The 23,966-nt window shown below is 44.8% G+C and overlaps 1 protein-coding gene and 1 pseudogene across 1 annotated transcript; both read right to left on the bottom strand.

The window, feature by feature from the left end:
* Window positions 1-767: 767 nt before the first annotated feature.
* LOC117450930 (zona pellucida sperm-binding protein 3-like) overlaps window positions 768-23,966 on the bottom strand; it is a 31,832-nt pseudogene continuing 8,633 nt past the window's right edge.
* LOC139434273 (uncharacterized) lies at window positions 16,095-18,800 on the bottom strand. The gene is made up of 3 exons (XM_071204143.1): window positions 17,647-18,800; window positions 16,925-17,565; window positions 16,095-16,838 (listed from the first exon to the last, which is right to left on the bottom strand). Exons 1-3 carry the CDS (start codon window positions 18,791-18,793, stop codon window positions 16,095-16,097), a joined length of 2,532 nt encoding a protein of 843 aa, XP_071060244.1. The 5' UTR covers window positions 18,794-18,800.

Raw genomic sequence — 23,966 nt, 5'->3', positions numbered from 1 at the left:
TGGGAAAAGCCAGACACATTCTGGACTACAACTCATTGTATACTCTATATAAGACACTAATATAGCCATATCTGATTTACTGTGTGGATATTTGGGGAAACACGTACAAAACCAACCTACAGCCATTATGCACATTACAAAAAAGGGCAATAAGAGTTATCAATAATGTTGGATATCTTGAACATACTAATGTATTATTTTTGAAGTCACACATATTGAAGTTCACTGATCTGGTTAATTTTAAAAGAGCACAAATCATTTACAGAGCAAGACATAATATACTATAGGAAATTAAAAACATTGTTCATAGACAGAGAGGGTGGGTATACTTTGAGAGGAAATCTACATTTTAAACAACTCAAGGTCAGAACAACTCTGAGAAGTATGAGTATAACAATCTGTGGGTTGATTTCGTGAATGGTTTGGAGCAGGAGTTAAAACAAAGCACAAGCATAATTCAGTTTAAAAGGATGTACTGAAACACTTTTTTGGAAAACTATGAGAATGAAGAGAGGTGATTGAAGATGAGAAATGATTGTATATATAAATGTAAATGTAGGTAGGAATAACTTGCATAATGATTTAAAGGACAAGCATTGATCAAGTAAGGGGTGGGAATGAATAAGCATTTGCTTTCTCCTACTCCCTTTCGGACACATATGATTTTTTAATTATTAATATGAAGACATTTTTGTTGAATATATAAATATTATCATGAATGTGGATAAATACTGTATTTTAACAATACGGTTATAAAACTGTAGGATTTACAGTTTATCTTCAGGGATCAGACTTCCGAGGTTTGTTTGACCGGTGGGAGAGTTGCTGGAGCATGTATCGTCGCAACATCGACACACATCATCACTGCAGTCGACATTTATCCATCTGATGATTAGTATACAGAATTAATAATTGTTTTCCTTTAGCTTTGAGTTGAGGGCATTTACACCCAAATCCAATGTTGAAATAATAGCCATTTATTTACATATACTCCATGGGCAGCGTCAACATTCTAAAATATTCTTAAAGCTTACATTTAGCACATTCCTCACACATGTATACTGTTACAGTCAAAATGCTGAGGTAAGCATCACTGTTACATTGATCTGGCTGTACAGAGACAGCATGGAAAATTCATTTTAGAAAAAGTATTTATCCTTATATTTACAGTAAACGTTGGACCTCATTACAAATATATGTTTCCTTAATTAAGTAACTTAATTACTTAAGCAGCAAGAAATATTAAGAGCAAACAATTTAACCAGTTTTAGCTTATAAATAATTGTTAACCTGATGAGCCTTTGTAAATGATACACTGACAAACCTTTTGCAATATTACAGTAAGGAGCAACAATTCATAAAATAAGTAATAAAAGCACCTTGAATTTATATAATTGCAGGCCTTGTTGACGGGGCTGCTCTTCTGCGTTTCAGAGGTCGCTTTCAGCTGGCAAGTGATAAAAACCTAATATAAGAGAGACCAAAGAAATGTCATTATACAACTTCGAAGCATTTCCAAACATGACAAAGTCCTTCAGGTTATAGAAGTGGCTCACTGAGTTCCTTGTGTCGTGTGGGAACAGGAAGGCATCGAGCTGCAGCTGAAGAGAAGAAGATCTTGTTCTGGGATTGAAAAGTGCATTTGATCCGTCCTCTTTGGCATTATTGAAGCACCTGACAAAAACAATTAGAATGCAATTTAAGAACCAATTATCAGGATCATACTGTATTCTGAGCTTCTCTTACCCATGGTTTTCGATAAAGTAGGATCTGGGGGCTGATCTCGGGTCAGGAGACAGAGCGGCGACACAGCCGTCGATAAACAGGCGTCTGTGTCCCGCATCAGGACCGCTGTAAGAGGCCTCGAGGTGCAGGAGGTCTCCGGTGTAGAAGACACTGGTGAGCGTCTCTCCTGTCCAGTCCTCTACAATTAAATACAAGCGTCTCTCACCGTAATTGAAGTCAACACATTTCTGCTTGTACTCAGTTATATATTGTTTCCCCCCAAAAATGTCCTGACTTAACTCATAAAGTTAGGTAGATTTAAATGTATAATCAATTATATTTAACCATGTAACTTTGAATTAGGTGATTCTGTAATGAGTTTTGAAACTGTGATTGATGGTTTCTTTATTGGTTGAACAAATGCTCTACCTTATAAATAAGGAATACTTCACATATAAATGTTCATTTTGTATTAAACAATGAACGGTGGTTTTTTTCTAATTAAAATGGTGGTCGGATTTAAGAAAAGCAAAACATCCATTGACAATGTCTTAAAAAAACGTGAGCAGGAAAATCAAAGACCCATTTTTCCAGTAGTTTACTAAATAAAATAAAGAAAAAATTGCCCTGCGAAATACTACACTGCTTATGTATTATTTGAGAATTAATGTACACATTGGGGTGGGTGATATTCCTTTAAAAAAGGTACATAAATTATATATTTAAAAAAAACCTCCAGTTCTCCAACATGCCTGGAAATTGAGAGGTGAGGGGTTTTCCGTTCAAATCTGTAACTTCACTGCTAGATGCCACTATATCCTACACACTGGTCCTTGAGGTAAAGTGTGTGACTACTTCATCCACCATACTACATGCACACTTAAAAAATACCTTCAATGAAACACTGAATAGGTCTCACATACCGGTCATCAGCTTTAGAGAGAAAGCACCTGTTGAATACACAGCAGGAAGAGAGAGGGGCGGCTGCTGAGAGTGACTGCCATCAAACTTTTCCTGCCCCGGAAAGGTAACAAAGTCAGCCGAGAAGAAGAAGTCACAAAAAAGATTCTCTGCACAACACAATAAAAACATCTCACCTCTTATAGTGACAGGAAACAGGAACAACAGCACGGGTCGTTCTTTTAATGCCATGTTGCCCGGCGACTAGTAAGATTATCAGCTTGTTTGAGTAGATCACAGAGTCCTTAGATGTCTATAGAGAATACAAAATAACTGAAATCAGGGACACTTCTGAAAACACAACAAATCAAAACTACCACTTAAGCAACCACAGTTATATATACAGCATCTCCTATTAATCTTCAACAACTTACAGTCACTTTGGAGCCACAGTCTTGTAGTCCAGCTTCAAATAAATATTCAGAGTCACCAGCAGCAACAGGTCGACACTGACTGCTCTGTGAATGCTTGACTTCTCTCAAAAAAAATCCCATGGAGACAAAAGGCGTCCATTTTTAAAGAAGTCAGCCTTTACCGCAATGAGTATGGACACTTCTGTGCATTGTACGCTGATAGTGGATCCCTCATTGAATTGTGGTTCACTGATTTGACTTTCTGTGTCAAACCCTAATGCAGCAGTTTTCTATTGGTCCATCTCTCAAAGTTCGAATGGCGTCTGCAAAACCAAAAGCAAAAAGTGACAGCAGTGCCACAGAGGCTGGACGAGCTGCCGTCACCATTGTGCTCTTTTATCAGAACAGAACAGGAAAGCAAAGTAAGCAAACACACCACTACAAGTAGAACAAGTGATAATTTAGGAAATCTAAGCCATACTGAATTTAAATAAGATGCAGAATGTTAAATACTTCCCAGTGCAGACTAATCACATGGAGAGGACAGCTGGAAGCAATTACTCATTAACTGATGAGAATTAAAGCTGCAGTCGCACCGAAATACCTGCATGTGATTGGCCCACACCTGACATGTGGGTTTACATCTAGTGGTTACACTGATGCTTCAATAAATGTTGAAATAGTATATACTACAGTTAATGGAGAGCAATTTAAAATGCAGCCCCATTTTATTTTATTCAAGTTTATTTTTTGCATGTAGGTTTTAATGTGGTATATGAGTACGATTCAGTTCCAGTCCACTATAAAGTGAAACAAAAACTGACACATTTACAGCTTCACTGGTTTCTGGCTTTGAGTCCCAACAGGCACTTTGTTGCAGGGACCAAAATACATCCCGGCCTTTTAGTCTAAAAACAAATGTGTGATGTCATGAATAGCATTGAGTCAATAAGTCTTGCTTCAGTTTTTTTCCCCCAGATGCCTTGAAATAATGGCATCTGTAACTATACTTAACTAAAAATTCATGTCACTTTTTTTTTTAATCAGTCCTCAAAAACAGGAGTGAATAGATTTGCTAAGCTAAAGTAACAACTCAAGGCTTTGTAAACCATCTAATTGTACCTCTAAAACATATTGACTACCCTAGTAGAGGTCTGGGTAGAATGCAGTCTCCAGTCACATGTTTATATCTAAATGTGAAGGTCATTATATTGCCAGGAGCCCATGGTAAATACCCTTTTAAAGAGGCTACTCATGTACAAAGGCTTTGTTGCAGCAACTGAAGTTCAAATATAAACTGGCTGACCTCCAATACATCACCTTTATACAGCCGTTACAACTAAAGCAAATGACACCCCAGAAAATAAATGCCATGGTGTAGTACCGTTTCTAGCAGAACAAGCCCAAGAAAAGACAAAGACAAATTACAATTTTGAGTCCACTCCTAAATGTTTACCGTTATATGGAATACTTTTGCTCATAGAAACAATTGTTTGCATTTAATTGTTTTTAGCTGTGAGCAGGTCATCAGTTTTCCTTGTGTATTGCAACATTAAAAAGCAAACAAATGAAAGTTTGAATCATTTATTATCTCTTTCGGTCCATTGTTTCAGAAAGGTCAGATTCTGTTGCAGTGGTGTTGGACAGTGGGGGCACAGCCACATTAACAGCAGCAGTTGGGAGGACTTCATCGAGCGCCGCTGTGTTGGTACTGTTCAGCACCGCTGCCTTCGGCTGCAGGTGGGCCTCAGGAGAGGTTTTTTCTAGAAGTTCAGGAACTTCCTCAGCATCTTCATCTGTAGTCGTAGAAGTGTTAATGTAAAAGGTGCATTGCAGAGTGCCATTTAAAAAAAAGAGTTAAGACTTTCACATTTTACCTTTTTCTGTTCCACTTTTGTCTTCTTCGTCTTTATTCTGCTCAGAAGCTAAAGTCACAACGTCCACCTGGTTTTGGGTCGATGATGAATCAGGAAGCAGTCCTTTCCTCTGATCTTTGACAGAAAAACAATTCAACATTAAGATTTCATTATGGGCCATTTTAATCTTAATTTAGAGATTGTTAAAGGCTTCAAATGAACAAAGAATAATTCAATACCGGCATTGACTTACCAACTCTGTTTATTCCACTCCTCCACTGGCTGCCATACATTGTAGATCTGCTGATTTGATCACGAATGGAAGAAGGCTCCTCTGCAGGTATGGGTCGGCTTTTCTGCTTGGCTGGCAAGACCATCATCGGTCCCACTCTGGCCTGATGTTCCCACACTAACACAAACCAGCACAATGCATGTTAATTCAGTTACCCAGCCATCATCACGTCTAAAACCTATGCCAAAACATGTGTCACAATTGATCATTATGACGACATCTATTCTGAAGCCAATATTCATCATACAAGTTTCTACAAGCTCCCCACCTGTACTGGTCTTCAGTCCACTCCTCCAGAGGGGTTCACGCTCTTCTGGCTTCACAAACCCTCGAGGCCTAAACTTGCTCGGGCTGCTGGGAGTTTGCTCAACTCCAATTGGTCTTTTGCATTGCCCACAAAGTAGTCATTACCATCAGCGGACTGCCATCTGATAAATAAAAAACATTCAGCACCAATACTTTGTTTTTTGTGTGTAATTTCACATATTTTAGACTGGATCTCACTTACCTTCCATTCACAAAGGTGCACGCCTTGGTTGTTGCATCTGTGCTATTTATTGGAACAGCATACAGGTGACATGTGATGTAGAGCTATGAGAAAAGGAGGTGTTGGGAAACATGCACACACAATCATGTTTAAGGCAATTTAATAGAGCCTCACCTCCCCTCTGTCCTCATTATAAAATCTGAAGGCATCAATGGACATGTGGAGCTTGTCATCCTGTGTCCTGGCTAAGAATTGAGACCGGAAGCTGAGAGTCAACAAAGCACCTATGATGAGGAAAAACAAAAAGAGCAACACTAAATTAGCACTCATTGACTACTATAACAAGAGTCTACATTACCCACAATGCAACTCCACCGCTAACATTTCTAGTCATATCGAGAGGCGAAGTCTCTCCCTTTCCGGGGGACCCCCATGGGACCTTATTTCTAAAAAGTATGTATTGAAGTCAATGGAGAGAGAAAGATGATCTTTCTATCCCGTTTGAATTGTGCCACGAATTACACATGGACGTTTGTCAATTTAAAAGATAATTTTGCAAGTCAAAAAATAAAAGTGTGTCGTAAAAATGTGAAGTAACATTTTTTTTTTTTGTGAAACCGCTCAATGAACTACCTCTCGCGTCACAGACCAAGACGGCCGTCACGTTGGCACATTTCATTTCTTCCTTTCAGAATGAGGCGAAAAGTATTAAAAGAGCTGAAAATCACTCAAAGTCTGGGCATGTTGAGAGCTGTACATACACACAAGGGGAGTTAGTTGATTCCTAAGAGCCAGCATGCGTGACCGGGACTCCTAGTTGCGTATATTTCATAGTCTTATATTTCAACAGTTTTACTACAAACTGACTTTTTTGACATTGATTAACAAACGTCATATGTGTAATTCATTGCACAATTCAAACGGGGTTGAAAGATAATCTTTCTCTCTCCATTGACTTCAATACACAATTTTTCCAAAATAAGGTCCCATGGGTCGAAAGTAGATGGGCGGGACTTCGCCTCTCTATTGGCAAGTTCTGGAAGTAGTTCTTCCTAAGGAGGCTGGTAAACATTGCAAAGAGGGATTTGTATTCCTTAATAATATTCTTAAACGTAACCATGTTGTAGCCTGAGAAAGGCTAAACCATATCAAAGAATACATTTATTAACTACATTATCTCATTTAGCTGTAGCTTTTATAAACAACAAAAAATACATATTGTTCAGTCGTTGAGTCAACTGCTTTCCAGCTGAGCCACAGCACACACGCTGAATCTCACTGAAAACACTGCAACATATTTATTCATGTTTTTATTCCTACATTTATTTATGCTTGTATCTATTTATACTTATGACATGTTCTGACCTCTATATAAGTGAGGGTCTGAGCTCTCTTAATTCCATCGTGTCACGGGGCCCGGGTACAGGAGGGGTAATATGGTTCTTATAAATACATCCATGGCATGGGTAATATCAGCACTGTGGTTCAACTATCCATGGGTTCAACGGTTCAACCGATCTGAATCGCTTCCTGAAGCAGTCACGTGGTATCGACAGGCAGCGAGGCTTCGTTTGTCATCGATGACGTCACTGGCCCAAAACGATACAAGCCTCGATACATGCTTCACAAAAAGCTTCGGGGATTACTCGACACACGCTCCGAAGCCTCGGCACAATACGTAACATCACTAATTTTGACATCCCCCTGGATCCTTAATTTGTACACATCACATTATTATGGTTGTCTATGGTGTCATTTAATTATGTTTTTAATCTGTCATCCATGTTTTGTTGATCTGTACAAACTGTAAATCCCGCAGGGACAAATGTATAACTTTTGATTTTGGGCTACATAAATAACATTCGATCTAATTTGATATTTTGTTTAAAACATAAGACATGTCATACAAAAATCCATCCATGCAGTTAAAACTAAAAGAAAGTATTGAAAATGCATACAAATACTTAAAATAAAATAAGATCTCAACTAATTTAAATTGACTTAAAAAATATAAATCCATAGAGTTGAAAGCTAGTCTTAATGATCCATTTCAGAAGTTCACCCTGTACTATTGCCTAAATACTTTGATAATGTTCTGTTATTTTAGCTTGATTGATTCATTTTTGTTTTTCTGTTCATTCTTTTCAGGTATTTTTTGGTGATTTATTGTAGATGTTAGAGTTGAAAGGGGGAGACAGGGGAGGACATGCCAGACATGTTCGGCCAGCTCAGGATTCGAACTGGCTTACTAGTTATTGACATAACCTCTTTCACTCTTTCCTATTCCTTTGCTCTTTTATATTTGGAGACATTGTATTGTCTTGTATGTGAAGAGCGCTTTTTTTGGTGCGCTCAAAACACAACCTAAGCTGTAAAAATATATATGTTGTGGTGACCACTGTATTACAGACTCCCTCCGACTCCCTATCTCTCGGCACTACAATGTATTATTATTTATGATTGCTGAGCTTCTGAATCGGCGTACATGTTTACAGGACACTAACTTATAATATATATCCACCCCTTTGCTGCTGATGACTCTCCTCCTGACCTGCACTTTCACACTCATCTTGCAGACACCAGACATATCCAGTGATATTATGGAAAGCAATACAGTAGGCGGACTATTATATAGTGACATCAGTGATCATTTACCTGTTTTTATTATCTATCACTGCAGTTCTAAGAATCCTAAAGTCGCCAGCCATTTCAAATACAAAAGATTGAGAACTGAAGATAACATAATTGCATTTAAGAACGACTTCCTAAATCAGAATTGTAGGGTAGTATATGAGAGAGACATATATTGACAAGGCCTATGATGAATTTCTAAACATTTTTAAATGACTTTATGACAAAAACCGTCCTGTGAAACAATGCAGAGAGAGAGACAAACAAACTCACAGTGCATGGATCACTAATGGCCTAAAAAATGCCTGCAAAAAGAAAAATACACTATATAGACAATTCATTAAGTATAGAACTTCAGAAGCAGAATATAAATATAAAATATATAAGAATAAATTAACCCATATTCTGAGGATATGTAAAAAAGAATAGTATAATAACATATTAGAGAATAATATGAAAGGTTTAAAGAAATTATTAAATAGTGTCATTAGAAATGGAGCAAAAAGTTCAGGTTACCCTGAGTTTTCTGTGGAAAAAAATAATGTTATTAATAGTGATGTCAAAATTATCCTGTTAACGGCGGTAATTCATTTTTTGAATTAATTGCGTTAAAATATTTAACGCATTTAACGCATGTGCAGAATGGCCCGCCCCATACGTGCCACCAGTGGCAGCGCCAGGGTATGGCTGGTGTAGGCGACACCCATACCAATAAATGGCTTAGCCCCACCATGAACAATGATGTTAAAGTAAGCAAAATAAAGTCTGCCAACTCGCGGAGTAAATTGCACAGACAGCAGTTAGTAAGATTGATTTCAGTAGCCACGGTTTTGAACACTTTTGTCACGTAGTGATCGTCTTCTCAATAGAACATCTTTGATAACGGCGTGGTGTTGTTGCAGGAAGTCCCGACGGAGAATACTTTTGCTGTAGTACAGGGGTGCACATAACTGGTACGCAGGTTATGTAATCTGAAATGCTTAGCGTCACTTGTGTCACAAAGCGCATTTGCGTACCGACGTACTTGTGAAGCTATTCCAGAAGGCGGTTCGATCACCGGACGACAGAGTCGGTCTCCGTGTGCACAGACAGGGCTGCTGTTAACGTCGGTCTGTACAACGGAACTGTGCCAAAACTACGCCAACCGGCTGCGGAGGGAGACTCCCCCCCTCTCTGGAGAACTGCGCTAAAACAGCTGATCACAACGTTCACACTCTGTGGTCACGACGTACTCCACTAGCCCCCCCCCCTGTTGACTTTCCTGAAGTACTCCCCCGTTGATAGAAATCAACACGTAATGAATTAAGACCCCACGGTTTGATGATTGATAGGTGTGTGGGCTGTCTTTCATTTTGACACGCGGAAAAATGTTATAATAAACATAGATACTGTATGTTAAATGGATATATCCGCCTTCTTTCATTTATCTTTCCATTACCACAACAATATACATAAATAAATGGCATATTTTGGACATAGTTCGAATGGTGATTAATCATGATTAATTAATTTTTAAGCTGTGATTAATCTGATTAAAATGTGTAATCGTTTGACAGCCCTAGTTATTAATAATACAGAAGATGTGGTTAATGGTTTTAATTAATTATTTGTAAATGTGGGGCCCGATCTGGCAGAAATAATTAAAACCGTAGAAACAACTAAAGGGGAAGATACGGACCTCTGGAATGAAAACAATAGCTCTTTCTTCCTCACACCAGTCGAAGAAAAAGAAATCATAGATACTGTGCGAAAATGTAAAAGCAAATACTCGACCGATTGGAATAATATTGATATGATTATAGTAAAAAACATTATTGAAGAAATGTTCAAAGAAAGCTGTTCATAATATACATCAACGACATTTGCAGAGTATAAAATATATTCAAATGTATTTCATTTGCAGATTACACTAATATAATATTTGTGACAATTATAAAGAGCTAATGGAAGTGATAACAGCAGAAATGATTAAAGTAAAACATTGATTTGACACAAACAAATTATCATTAAATATAAGGAAAACAAAGATTATGTTATTTGGAAACATAAAACAAATCCACAGGTGCAATTAATACTAGATAAACATAGAAATATCTGAAATTAAGTTCCTTGGTGTGGTTTTAGACCACAAAATCAGCTGGAAACCTCATATCACTCATGTAAAAGCAAAACTGGCTAAGACTATCGCAATATTGGGAAAAGCCAGACACATTCTGGACTACAACTCATTGTATACTCTATATAACACACTAATATAGCCATATCTGATTTACTGTGTGGATATTTGGGGAAACACGTACAAAACCAACCTACTGTCATAGTCTGCTCCATCATTCACCAGTAGTTTTCCATTCACCTGTCTCACCTGTTTTCCACACCCACTCGTTAACTCACTCTCTTTCTCTTCTGCACCCATTAGCTTCTGCCAGTATTTAAACCCGCACCTGACACACACTCTTTGCCAGATTGTACTTTGCCTCATGCTTGTCTCTCCCGCGTTCAAAACTAGATTGCCTACCCGGTTCCGACCCTGCCTGTCCCCGACCTGCCTGCTCTGCCTGTTTCCTGATCCTGCCTGTCCCTGGACTATCCTGCCTGGCCTGTTATCCGACCCTGCCTGTATCCACGCTGACCGCCTCGCTTACTCCCTGACCCTCTGCCTGTCCCTGACTCAGAGCCCACCCGGAGAATTATATAATCAAATTCTCAGATGATACAGCTATCCTTGGCTTAATGCACAGGGGCAGCAGTTCATCGGCTTATCACTCTGAAATAGAGAGATTTGTGCAGTGGTGTGATCTTAACCATCTAGTGCTGAATGTGAAGAAGACTGAGGAGATGGTGTGGGACCCAAAGGCAGTGGGTGACCTTAGCCCGGTGGTTATCCACAATGAACCCATAACTCAGGTCAGCTCCTATAAGTACCTTGGTGTCCATCTGGATAATACACTCAGCTGGAAGGCGCATGTTCAAGGTCTGTGCTCTAGACTTCAACAGCGGTTGTACTTTCTGCGTCGACTCCGGGCTTTCGGAGTCGACCAGAAGTTCATGTGACTGTTCTATCACGCAGTGTTGGAGAGCATCATTAGGTATGGTATCACTGCCTGGTACGGTAACTTGACAGTGCAGTCAAAGTCACAGATCGCTCGCCTGGTACAGACTGCTATGAAAATTATGGGGGTTAAAAAACACCCATCTCTCCAAAACATATATGAGCAGTCCATTATCAGACAGGCAAACAAAATAGTGTCTGATCCCACCCACATACTCCACCCAGAATTCCAGCTCCTACCTTCTGGTAGAAGATTCAGGGTTCCCAAGAGCAGGCTGAACCGCTATAAGCACTCATTCCTACCAATGTCCGTTAAGCTTCTTAACATTCACAGGAAATGAAATGTAGTCAAAAGTCAAATGTAATGAAATGTACTTTTTAAATGTTGGCCATAAGGGTTGTGCAATAGGTCGCCATTGTCAGTATGTGCGTCTGTGTGTATTGTGTTTGTTCAAACGGTATATGATTGATGATATGTGTATGAATGTCCACTATGTTTGTATATTATGTACATGTATGCGGAACTGCTGGACGGAGCCCAGAACAAATTTCCTTACGGGGACAATAAAGTATATCGTATCGTATCGTATCGTACCTTCTGCCCGCTGTCCTCCGGTGCGTTATACTGCCCGGTTGGTATTCCTCCGATCCAGTGGAATCTCCAATAAAGTATATTACCAATTCTCCTTGGTTTCTCGAGTGCTGCATTTGGGTTCTCCTTAAGATTGTGACAGAACAATCTGGCCAGAACATGGACCCAGCGCACTCCTCTTCACCAAGAGACCGTTTCGAGAGAGTTGATGACGCTCTCCAGAGGCAGGAAGCCTCGATAGCCATCCTGGCCACCGAGGCTCATCATGCTACATCTTCACAGGACCAGATGCTAACCTATTTAGCTGCGCAGCTACAGCAGCTAACGGCTACGGTGCAGCAGCTAGTGGCAGGTGTGGCCACTCCAGCGCCTCTTCCTATGCCGTCGACACCCGCTTCTGCATCACCTCTGATGGGATTTACCCCGGAGCCTCGGGTGGGAACTCCGGAGCGCTACGCCAGGGAACCGGAGGGCTGCAGCCGTTTCTTACGAACTGTTCTATCCTGTTTGCACTGCAGCCACACACTTTCGCTTCTGAAGCTGCTCGTGTGGCGTTCACGGTCAATCATTTGACTGGGAAAGCCCGACTGTGGGGCACAGCGGAATGGGAGCAACAAACACCCGCCTGCTCTTCGTTCCCCGCTTTTTCTGCGGAGCTGCGCAAGGTGTTTGGACCCGTGTCTGTGGGTCCAGACGCTGCAGGAGGACTATTGGACCTGAGCCAGGGTAATGGATCTATAGTGGATTATGCCATTGAGTTTCGCACCCGGAGTCGCCTCAGAAACTGGAATTCTGCATCCCAGTGTGACGCCTATCTGCGTGGGTTGGCGGATTACATTAAAGACGAGCTGGTGTCGTTTGATCTGCCCAATTCACTGGATGGGTTGATTGAACTGACTTCCCGCATGGATCGGCGCATCCAGACACGGAGACGGGAGCGACGATCGGCAGAAGTTCAACATGCCTGGGCGCCCCGACGTCCGAGTTTGGTTGCGACTCCTCACCTCACTACAGAGCCGCAACCAGGGGGGGATGAGCCCATGCAAGTGGGTCGCACCAACCTCACTTTGGAGGAACGTGAGCATCGCAGACGTCGTAACCTGTGTCTCTACTGCGGCCTGGCCGGCCATTTTGTTTCTCACTGCCCGGTAAAAGGCTCAGCAGTAATGGGGAACATACTGGTGAGCCAAACCCCTGGATTTGTTCCCACTCAGAGACCATTGAGCCACGCCGGGTTGCTATTACCGGATAGCTCTCAGGCTCTTGCAGTTTTTATTGACTCTGGTTCGGACGCGAGTATTATGGATGAAGAGCTTATGCTGCAGTTGGGAATAGACCGGGTTCTCTTATCTCGCCCAGTTCCAGCCAACGCCTTAGACGGTCACCTGCTGGGGACAGTGACTCATCAGACTGTACCCGTTCACATGCTCCTGTCTGGGAACCATCACGAGACTATTTGCGTCATGTTTCATGTTCTCCGGTCTCCACATATCCCGCTTATCCTGGGTTACCCATGGCTCCGCCGCCACAACCCTAACATACTCTAGGGATCAGGTGGAACACTGGTTGGACATTTACTACCGGCCGCGGTCTGCCTAGTGCCAGGGTAGTTGTGTCCATATAACCGACCGCAATGCATAGCGGGAAGTCGGTTATATAGACATCAACAAAATAAGTGTTTAACAGTGATTTAAACTAGTTTATGCGGGGGAAAAGAGTGCTCAAAATCGGATTAAACAGGCCATTTCATCCACACCTCACGACTCCCATCAAAAGTGATTGAAATGTACAGGAATCTGTCCATTTCAATCACATTTGACGACCCGTCCAGGGTGACTTTCTTCCCCAGGAATTAGTGTCTGAAAGTCGGCTAAGATTACTTTAAATGCAGGGTACACATGGCTGTATTACCCATGAAATAGTGTGTGAAAGCTGGGTTAAGTTTGATGTGAATTTAAGGAAGATATGGCCATTTCATCCACACCTCACGACTCCCATTAAAAGTGATTGAAATGTACAGGAATCTGTCCATTTCAATCACATTTCACGACCCGACCAGGGTGACTTTCTTCCCCACGAATTAGTGTCTGAAAGCTGGCTAAGATTACTTTAAATGCATGGTGCACATGGCTCTATTACCCAGCAATCAGTGTGTCAAAGCTGGGTAACTTTGCTGTGAATTTAAGGGAGATATGGCCATTTCATCCACACCTCACGACTCCCATTAAAAGTGATTGAAATGTACAGCACTCTGTACATTTCAATCACATTTGACTACCCGACCAGGGTGACTTTCTTCCCCAGGAATTAGTGTTTTAAAGCTGGCTAAGATTACTTTAAATGCATGGTGCACATGGCTCTATTACCCATGAATTAGTGTGTGAAAGCTGGGTAACTTTGCTGTGAATTTAAGGGAGATATGGCCCTTTCAAACAGGGAGATGTACAGGCCTTTATTACCCACGAATTAGTGTCTGAAAGCTGGCTAAGATTACTTTAAATGCATGGTGCACATGGCTCTATTACCCAGCAATCAGTGTGTCAAAGCTGGGTAACTTTGCTGTGAATTTAAGGGAAATATGGCCATTTCATCCACACCTCACGACTCCCATTAAAAGTGATTGAAATGTACAGCACTCTGTACATTTCAATCACATTTGACGACCTGTGTAGAGTGGCTTTCTTACCCATTAGGTACACCGACAAAGGCACCTCTTCGGGGCCGCTCCAAGACCCCCAAAACACGGACTGAGGAGCTCCAGGATCCCTCCCATGTACCTCCAGAACCTCGAGCACCTTGGGTCCCCGGGCCCCCGAACTTAAGCACTCCCCCACGGACTAAACCAAGATGATCACACCCTCAAGAATCTCGTGCCCCTGGGAATCTTAAAGGGGGGTGTATTTTGCGGTGCTTAATCGTCCGCCCATTGGCACCCATAGTCGGCCTTCTTCACAGCAGCAGCACCCAACCTCCATGGAGGATGTTTCTCGTGCCCCTGGCTACAATTAAAGGGGGTCTACTTTGCGGTGCTTTACCGTCCGCCCATCGGCACCCATAGTCGGCGTTCTTCACAGCAGCAGCACCCAACCTCCATGGAGGATGTTTCTCGTGCCCCTGGCTACACTTAAAGGGGGTCTACTTTGCGGTGCTTTACCGTCCGCCCATCGGCACCCATAGTCGGCCTTCTTCACAGCAGCAGCACCCAACCTCCATGGAGGATGTTTCTCGTGCCCCTGGCTACACTTAAAGGGGGTCTACTTTGCGGTGCTTTACCGTCCGCCCATCGGCACCCATAGTCGGCCTTCTTCACAGCAGCAGCACCCAACCTCCATGGAGGATGTTTCTCTCGTGCCCCTGGCTACACTTAAAGGGGGTCTACTTTGCGGTGCTTTACCGTCCGCCCATCGGCACCCATAGTCGGCCTTCTTCACAGCAGCAGCACCCAACCTCCATGGAGGATGTTTCTCGTGCCCCTGGCTACACTTAAAGGGGGTCTACTTTGCGGTGCTTTACCGTCCGCCCATCGGCACCCATAGTCGGCCCTCTTCACAGCAGCAGCACCCAACCTCCATGGAGGGTATTATCGTGCCCCTGGCAACACTTAAAGGGGGTCTACTTTGCGGTGCTTTACCGTCCGCCCATCGGCACCCATAGTCGGCCTTCTTCACAGCAGCAGCACCCAACCTCCATGGAGGATGTTTCTCGTGCCCCTGGATACACTTAAAGGGGGTCTACTTTGCGGTGCTTTACCGTCCGCCCATCGGCACCCATAGTCGGCCCTCTTCACAGCAGCAGCACCCAACCTCCATGGAGGGTATTATCGTGCCCCTGGCAACACTTAAAGGGGGTCTACTTTGCGGTGCTTTACCGTCCGCCCATCGGCACCCATAGTCGGCCCTCTTCATAGCACCACCTGCCCTGCTGGAGGTTCACACTTTAACTTTGTTTACCCTCTTCTACCTTACAAATCATCCCACACTTGAGCACTCCTCACTTGGACTAAACACCTCCATGATACCACCAGAACAAGAATATCGTGCCCCTGGGGATCTTAAAGGAAAAAAACCCATAGTGGGCTTTAAAAACAGAACACTTAGTAATTTTAACAAACTTTATTTACAGTAATATTGACAGTAATAAATACATTCACACAGGATATAACGAATTTACAAGGGGACTGATTACAACAACAACAACAACAACAACAACAACAACAACAACAACAACAACAACAACAACACACTGCATATTTACAAGTTGATCACTGGCAACAGTGGGTGAAGTTGGGGCAGAGTATGGCACCCTCTCTTCACCCATGTCTGAGGGGCTGTGTTCGGCCAGTGACTGGTCCCTCTTCGGGACATGTCTTGGTAGGGAGTCTTGGTAGGGAGCCGGGCTGTGCTCCTCTCCAGAGCTGTCACTGTCGATGTCAATACCCGCAAAAGTGTCTTCATTTCCCGCTGCTGCTGCTGTCGATGCCGCCGCCGCTGCTTGCAGTGACTCTGTGAAGAGCAACCGAATGTCCGCAGCCTCCTTCAAAGAAGGATTATTCGCGTAAAATTTGTCCGCAGTTGCAGTGTTGTGACACATGAAATCACTCACTCTTTGGCGGTTGCCTTTGTCTTGAAATCTCTTCGCATTATCGGCGTGGACTGTGCGGAGGTCGGTGAAGTTAATGGGACCGTGGAGCCCTACATCAGCCCATGCCATCCTCAGGGAGTAGGCAAGCTTCCTGAACGGGTTCTTCCCCTCTGTGTATAGAAAGTAACGGCTCTGGGTGCAGGTCAGCGTACCCTTAATTTCCAGCCACCTCTTCATCCATCCAAATTCTTCTACGGTGAGGTACAGCTGCGCTTCCCCGAACGCGTTGGCCGTCTTGTGGTTGCTTACCTGTTATGACAGAGTTAGAGAGTGTCAATACAATGTCAATCATGCATATAACTGCCGGAATAAATGCATTGATTAATAGCACTCACATGAACCAGGTAGCCGAAGGCAGTGCCAGTTGTATCCGCCTTTCGGACCTCGGCGTTGGTCATGTTGGAGTAGACCCCCGGACGGTGGCCGTAAATGCAGCTCCAATGAAGAGTCATATACCCATAGAGCAGGGTACGGGTTGCGGTAGTCGGATTGCAGGCCATCACATCCAGGAGCTGAGGGATGCGAGTGGTGGTCGAAGTCAAGCATGTCATTAGGTCGTTGTGGCTCGGCAGACCTTCCATCTTGTCACGCTTCACTTGCATCTGGTGGATAAGTACTTTTCTCTTCAGGGACTTCAGGATGGCAACTACTTCCCGTTTGATTAAAATCATGTCGGTTTGGCTGAGCCTGCTCCCCTTGCACGGTGTGTCGGCCATGTACTTGAGAAAGTGTGATATATTCTTGATGTAGAAGTCGGAGGTCGTGACCTGAAGGCTTGACTTCATCAGGCTCCGGGACCACCCGCGTATCCTCTTGAGATCCCTCAAAAAGAGCCAGTCAGACAGGCGATTGAAACCGTGTGCCATGAAACTGAGGAACGACTTCACTCTGCTTAGTTTGGAGACTGTGTTTTCCTGGAGCCTCACTGGTGGGTCGATACCTGCATAATGCTCCCGGTATCCTTGCAGATAATCCTCTGTGAAATATAAACAGTACTTTAATGACAACACAGGGTGTGTTACAGAAACTGCATGTGTCACATAGCCAACACACTTACCCATAATCCGTGGGAATGTGATGTCCCGCATTATATTTCCCCGGCCCCTGCCCCGGAACCAGGGGGAATTTATGGGAGGGGAGGTTGACGAGGCCTCGGTATGCATGGATGCAGGCTCTGAGGAGCTGGATGAATGGGTGTGAGAGCCAGTGGGGGACTTGCTGCAGGCGGGAATGGGAGACGTGCTGCAGGCGGGAATAGGAGACTTGCTGCAGGAGGGACCTTTCGACTTGGACAGCCTCGTTGGTGTCGACTCTGTTCGGGGTCGTTTCTTCAGAATGACCCGCTCTCGTTCCTCCCCATCGAACGCGGGCATGTCCCCGGCCCGCTGATCCATCCTCTGTCGCTTGTGCTTTATCCTCTGCTGCAACTTGCAGCGCAGGGATTTCACCTCAGCAGCATATATGTCCCGCTGAGCCCTCACTGCGTTTGCCTCCAGCCTCCATTCTTTGCAGTCCGGGTTGTCACATTCATTCACCGGGGACAAGGGTGGAGGTTGTGACAGTATATCGTCATCTGCCACCGTGTCAACAGCCCAAGCGGTAATCATTTCTATGGTGGGGTTTGTCATTCGGAGTTCATAAAGCTCCTTCTTGGCCACTGTCATTTTCATTTGATTTTGAACCACATGTAGTTCCTCCCGGGCCAGCTCAACATGGTCTCTGGCCAAGTGGCGATCCAGCCTTGTGCCACGGTACTCGCATCCCAGAATGGTACAGGGATGGAGCCTAATGTTGGTCCGTCCGTTGGCCAACAACAGCAGAATTTTTCTTTCATCCAAGTTACGCACACCATGGCGCCTCTGAAGGTGCTTGCTCAGGGCACGGTAGGAACTATTACAGATCGGACAACGGACCGCCATCCGACCTGTATTCTTGAGCATTTCGGTACCGGGAAATGTCACCAGAATCGTGGGTAAAAAAGAAGGAAGCGTGAAAAGACTCACGAAAGGTGCACTCAGCTTATCTTCAAATCGGTGTTTGTTTTCATTTGCATCATGGTGCGGTGTCCCATGTAGGCACTCGTTAGGCGGGCAGAGATCCCTGTAATCTCCCCTCACGTTCCTCCAGAGTCTGGTTCTCCCAAAGGATACCCGACAGTTTCGGGTACGACAACGTGGGGATAACAGTATCCTCCGGGGAGGCATTGAACCCCTCTCACCTGCCCCCAGAGGAGGCAGGGGAGTCAGGTACCCAGAGGGCGCACGGTGGACGGCCAGGGCGAGGCCGCCACACCGCGCTGGAGTCAGGGTCCCGGTGAGGCGCAGGACGGAGCACCCGGCAGTAGCCTCCAGCAGACCCCCGCGCGGTTCCCTCGTCCCTCGGAAGAGGTGGAGAGGCGGAGGGGTGTGTGTTTTCATCTGCTGGCGGGTTGCCGGGATAACAGTATCCTCCGGGGAGGCATTGAACCCCTCTCACCTGCCCCCAGAGGAGGCAGGGGAGTCAGGTACCCAGAGGGCGCACGGTGGACGGCCAGGGCGAGGCCGCCACACCGCGCTGGAGTCAGGGTCCCGGTGAGGCGCAGGACGGAGCACCCGGCAGTAGCCTCCAGCAGACCCCCGCGCGGTTCCCTCGTCCCTCGGAAGAGGTGGAGAGGCGGAGGGGTGTGTGTTTTCATCTGCTGGCGGGTTGCCGGGATAACAGTATCCTCCGGGGAGGCATTGAACCCCTCTCAACTGCCCCCGGAGGAGGCAGGGGAGTCAGGTACCCAGAGGGCGCACGGTGGACGGCCAGGGCGAGGCCGCCACACCGCGCTGGAGTCAGGGTCCCGGTGAGGCGCAGGACGGAGCACCCGGCAGTAGCCTCCAGCAGACCCCCGCGCGGTTCCCTCGTCCCTCGGAAGAGGTGGAGAGGCGGAGGGGTGGGTGTTTTCATCTGCTGGCGGGTTGCCGGGATAACAGTATCCTCCGGGGAGGCATTGAACCCCTCTCAACTGCCCCCGGAGGAGGCAGGGGAGTCAGGTACCAGAGGGCGCACGGTGGACGGCCAGGGCGAGGCCGCCACACCGCGCTGGAGTCAGGGTCCCGGTGAGGCGCAGGACGGAGCACCCGGCAGTAGCCTCCAGCAGACCCCCGCGCGGTTCCCTCGTCCCTCGGAAGAGGTGGAGAGGCGGAGGGGTGGGTGTTTTCATCTGCTGGCGGGTTGCCGGGGAGAACGCCCTTAACGTTTTGTGAGAACCATGATTGGGGGTCATACAGGCAACCATGTTAGCCGAAAATAGTGTCTCGTTATTCCGTGAAAACTCCCCTTGAATTCCTCCAGAGACCAGTTTCGCAACTTAAAGTTTTGTGAGAACCATGATTCCCCCAATCATGGTTCTCACACAACCCTCCAGGCAACCATTTTAGCCGAAAATAGTGTCTCGTTATTCCGTGACAACTCCCATTGCATTTCTCCAGAGTCGGAAAAAGTACAACTCAACTTTTGGAAGAACCAGAGAAAAGGGTGAAAATGGATATATTGTATCCGAAAATAGTGTTCCAAAAGGCGGGTAGAGTCCCCTGACAACTCCCCATACCTTTCTCCAGGGTGGGAAAAAGTTTAAGTCAACTTTTGGAAGAACCAGAGAAAAGGGTGAAAATGGATAAATTGTATCCGAAAATAGTGTTCCAAAAGGCGGGTAGAGTCCCCTGACAACTCCCCATACCTTTCTCCAGAGTCGGAAAAAGTATAAGTTAACTTTTTGGAAGAACCAGAAAAAGGGGTGAAAATGGATAAAATGTATCCCAAAATAGTGCCTCTTGAGGCGGATAGAGTCCCCTGACAACTCCCCTTGCATTCCTCCAGAGACCAGTTCAAAAACTTTAACTTTTGTGAGAACCATGATTTGGGGTCCTCCAGGCAACAATTTGATCCGATCCAAAGTGCTTATGAGGCGGATACATTCCTCCATGATTTCCCCATCATGTGAAAATAGCTCGTTTTTTTCTAAGTGCTCTCAAAAACCGGGTTTCCGATTTCGTGCAGATGGTAGCTTGGAAAAGATGAATGAATTTTTTGGACGGAGGAGGGGAGGTCTCGTTTCCCCTCTCCGTTGTAAATTGCAACGGGGGAGTGCAAAAGTCTCCGGGGCTTCGTTCCGCAACACTGGTAAACACTGGTAACATCTGTCTAGCCGCTGGCAGGAACTTGACATCGGAAGTTGACATCGCATTTCCATTGAGCGGACACGCGTACATGTGAAGGGCAAGTCCCACGGTACCTCCGTCCATAAGGCTGACATTTGCCTTACATGAATACATACAAATATTCCCTTACAGAGTCAACATGAAATACAAATATATTTGCTAGATATAACAACAACATGCTTAACTAGGTTGACAGAAAACTGCTATTAACCAGTTTCAGCAGCTACTGTCCTAAAGAGAACATACGTTGCATTTACAATTCATATTAAGGAAGTTCACAATTGATACCATTAAAGACCGTTTTGGATTAATAGGGCGTGTCTGTCAAACACTAGTGCTCAGATGGAATAAAGTGTTGAGATGTTCTCAAGAGTGGGAGTTTTCACAACGCTTTTTAGTTTGTATTGAGACAATTAACTGATAAGGACAGAAAACTGTTCCGTGATGATTTCTTTAGGTTTTAGCTTTAGTAATGGAGATTACATTTTGTGAGGAAACCTTTCCACCAATAATAAGTGTTCAAAGATATATGTTCATTAACTGTGATCAGATTACTTGTTTTTCAATTATAGCGCTAAATACAGTTAGTTTTGTATTTTGTTACAGATCTAACCTGCTTGTAACACAACTTAGATAAACAGTTAAAGAATAGAATAAGCAAGTGGTTAAAGGGGGTTTCCCTGTTTGGCTCATTTGATTTAGAACTGAAGTAAGGAAGAATAGTGTTTTATGAGAACTGTCATTCCTCATGGTTTCTAAAGATAAATCATCAGTTTGTATGGACTTTGATGTAGAGATAGGATCATGGTGGAGAAGGAAGACCTTTTTTTTTGGTTTCAAATTAAAGAAGATTTTAAAGATGAAGTTTATTTTTTCTGACTAGAATTTTAGAAGCAGGACTTCAACTAGATAAAAGAGATTTTACAATGTGGTTTTACTACTTTTAATGGAGTAAAGAATCTGGGTAGACTAATGAAGCTTAGCGCAAGTTCAGACAGGAAGACCTAACACTCCGTATTGCTCGTCATGGCAATACTTGCTCCCTGCATCTAAATGACAGGGAGCGCCAATCCTCAGCTAACCTATCACGCCCCTACATTCACAAGCCTAATGATCGCACCTGTTAATCCCTCTATATATGCTCTCCCCTGTTCTATCAGCTGTCTTCCAGGTGTCAACGCGCAAGCAGCAGCAGGGCTTCGTCCCAGCTCCAGGCATTATTCATCAGCTCCGCAGTCTGGCGGATTAAGCTACAGGCGGCGTTCCCCAGTTTCAAGCAGTTTCAAGCTTCAACACAGCGTTACCTGAAATGAATGGCGCCAACTCATTTCTAATATGCAAAAGACAAACAAATGCATCTATGATGTATTTCGATCAGACGAGATCTCTCTCCCGGTCTGCGTGCGAGGGGGCGGGGCAGTTTACACACACGCAGCTGCTACATGCAGCGGAGCACTCTGCGGAGGTGGCGGAGAGAACGTGCTCCGAGGTGTGGTTAAACTTTACCCGTCTCGACGTGGAGAATGCTCGTTGCCAAAAGTGCAATAAGAGTTTAGCTTTTGTCTAAACATTTATCAAAAGTGCAGCACATTCAGACAGAGGAATGCACCGTTTTCGACTGTCTAGCAGCTCTGTAGCCCCATCCACGAGTAACGTTTCAGGTGTCATGTATGCTGGCAGCAACACACAGAGTTCACTAAATTATGCAAACATGGGTTAATGATTAGAGGTAACTGAGTATTTTATTTTGTTGGGCTAGAGTCTTTCCCATGCTGTTTTCCGGGAATAATAGTCAAAGCCGTCAGGTGCAGCATAGGCAAGACGACAAGATTTGTCATAACTTTAACGAAACGTCTGCTACCACCCATATCGTACATTCCTCCACACCTGCAGTCCTGCAAGGACGCTCATCCGAGGTCTGTATGCCCCAGGCGCAACGCAGCTTTGCCAGTACCTCGCGCCAGGAACCACATGGAAAATAATCTTTCAAACCCCCCCCCCCACCCGCATTAACGCCACACATTAGCAGCGGCGTATCTACTCACTCAGACACTCAATGAGTCTTCGTTTTTATTCACAGATGCTGCCCATCCGTGGGGTTTTTGGGGAGTTTCTTCAGGGAGAAAGAGAAGTTCACGTAAGATGATAGAAGACAGTCTAATCACCCAATCAAGTGCATCTATGTCTCACCGTGGCGTAATTAAAATGCTAATTAAGATAGTCCTATATCATGGGTCATGTTTCAGTATTTACCTAAGCATACATAATTTTATGCTGCGCATTTTGTACTCATTTATATTCGGTTTCATGCTCACATGGCTTACGATAAGCAGGGTATAACATTCATGTATCATTGTACTCAAGCTAACACCCGCATTAGATTGTCTACATCTCCCTCTTCGCCCGGACATCGACTCGTGCCGGCAATCCAAGATCTCTCCAGTTTACCTATGGTAAACATGCATATAACTGGTGGTGGTGTCTTAAATAGCATTTCAGGGCTTCGTCCAGGATAGGTGCAGCAACCCTGCCGCAATCAAGGTAATTATTCCTCATCCCTACAACAACCAGACGGCCATCCAAGATCTCTCTTACCTGGTATTTATGCATTTTAGTGGTAGTGTTCATCTGTGTATGTTTAACCCTGCATCGCAGGTCATCGACCATCGTGTCGGCAATGTTTAGTGGTAGTGTTCACGTAAGCCCGGCGCTGATTCCGGCCGCCGACCTCCGGGTCAGCATCTTATGATGTACAGTAAGCCCGGCAGCGATTCCGGCCGTTGTTTAGTGGTAGTACGTAAGCCCGGCACTGATTCCGGCCGTCGGCTCTCGGGTCAAGCATCTTATGATGTACAGTAAGCCCGGCAGCGATTCCGGCCGTTGTTTAGTGGTAGTGTTCTCGTAAGTCCGGCGCTGATTCCGGCCATCGGCTCTCAGGTCAAGCATCTTATGATGTACAGTAAGCCCGGCAGCTATTCCGGCCGTTGTTTAGTGGTAGTACGTAAGCCCGGCACTGATTCCGGCCGTCGGCTCTCGGGTCAAGCATCTTATGATGTACAGTAAGCCCGGCAGCGATTCCGGCTGTTGTTTAGTGGTAGTGTTCTCGTAAGTCCGGCGCCGATTCCGGCCGTCGACCTTTGGGTCAGCATCCTATGATGTACAGTAAGCCCGGCAGTGATTCCTGCCGATTGTT

The sequence above is a fragment of the Pseudochaenichthys georgianus genome, chromosome 8 (assembly GCF_902827115.2).
Source record: "Pseudochaenichthys georgianus chromosome 8, fPseGeo1.2, whole genome shotgun sequence".
Classification (NCBI taxonomy): domain Eukaryota; kingdom Metazoa; phylum Chordata; class Actinopteri; order Perciformes; family Channichthyidae; genus Pseudochaenichthys; species Pseudochaenichthys georgianus.
This window is presented reverse-complemented; position numbering and strand designations above follow the sequence as displayed.

Bases quoted from the DNA above. Each gene is read 5' to 3' on its own strand.
- LOC139434273 (XM_071204143.1), bottom strand. From the start codon at position 18,793: ATGCCTCCCCGGAGGATACTGTTATCCCCACGTTGTCGTACCCGAAAC. The intron at 17,566-17,646 runs GTAAGTGTGTTG...TATATTTCACAG, and splicing joins CACATTCCCACGGATTATGG to AGGATTATCTGCAAGGATAC. The intron at 16,839-16,924 runs GTGAGTGCTATT...CTGTCATAACAG, and splicing joins CCTTCGGCTACCTGGTTCAT to GTAAGCAACCACAAGACGGC.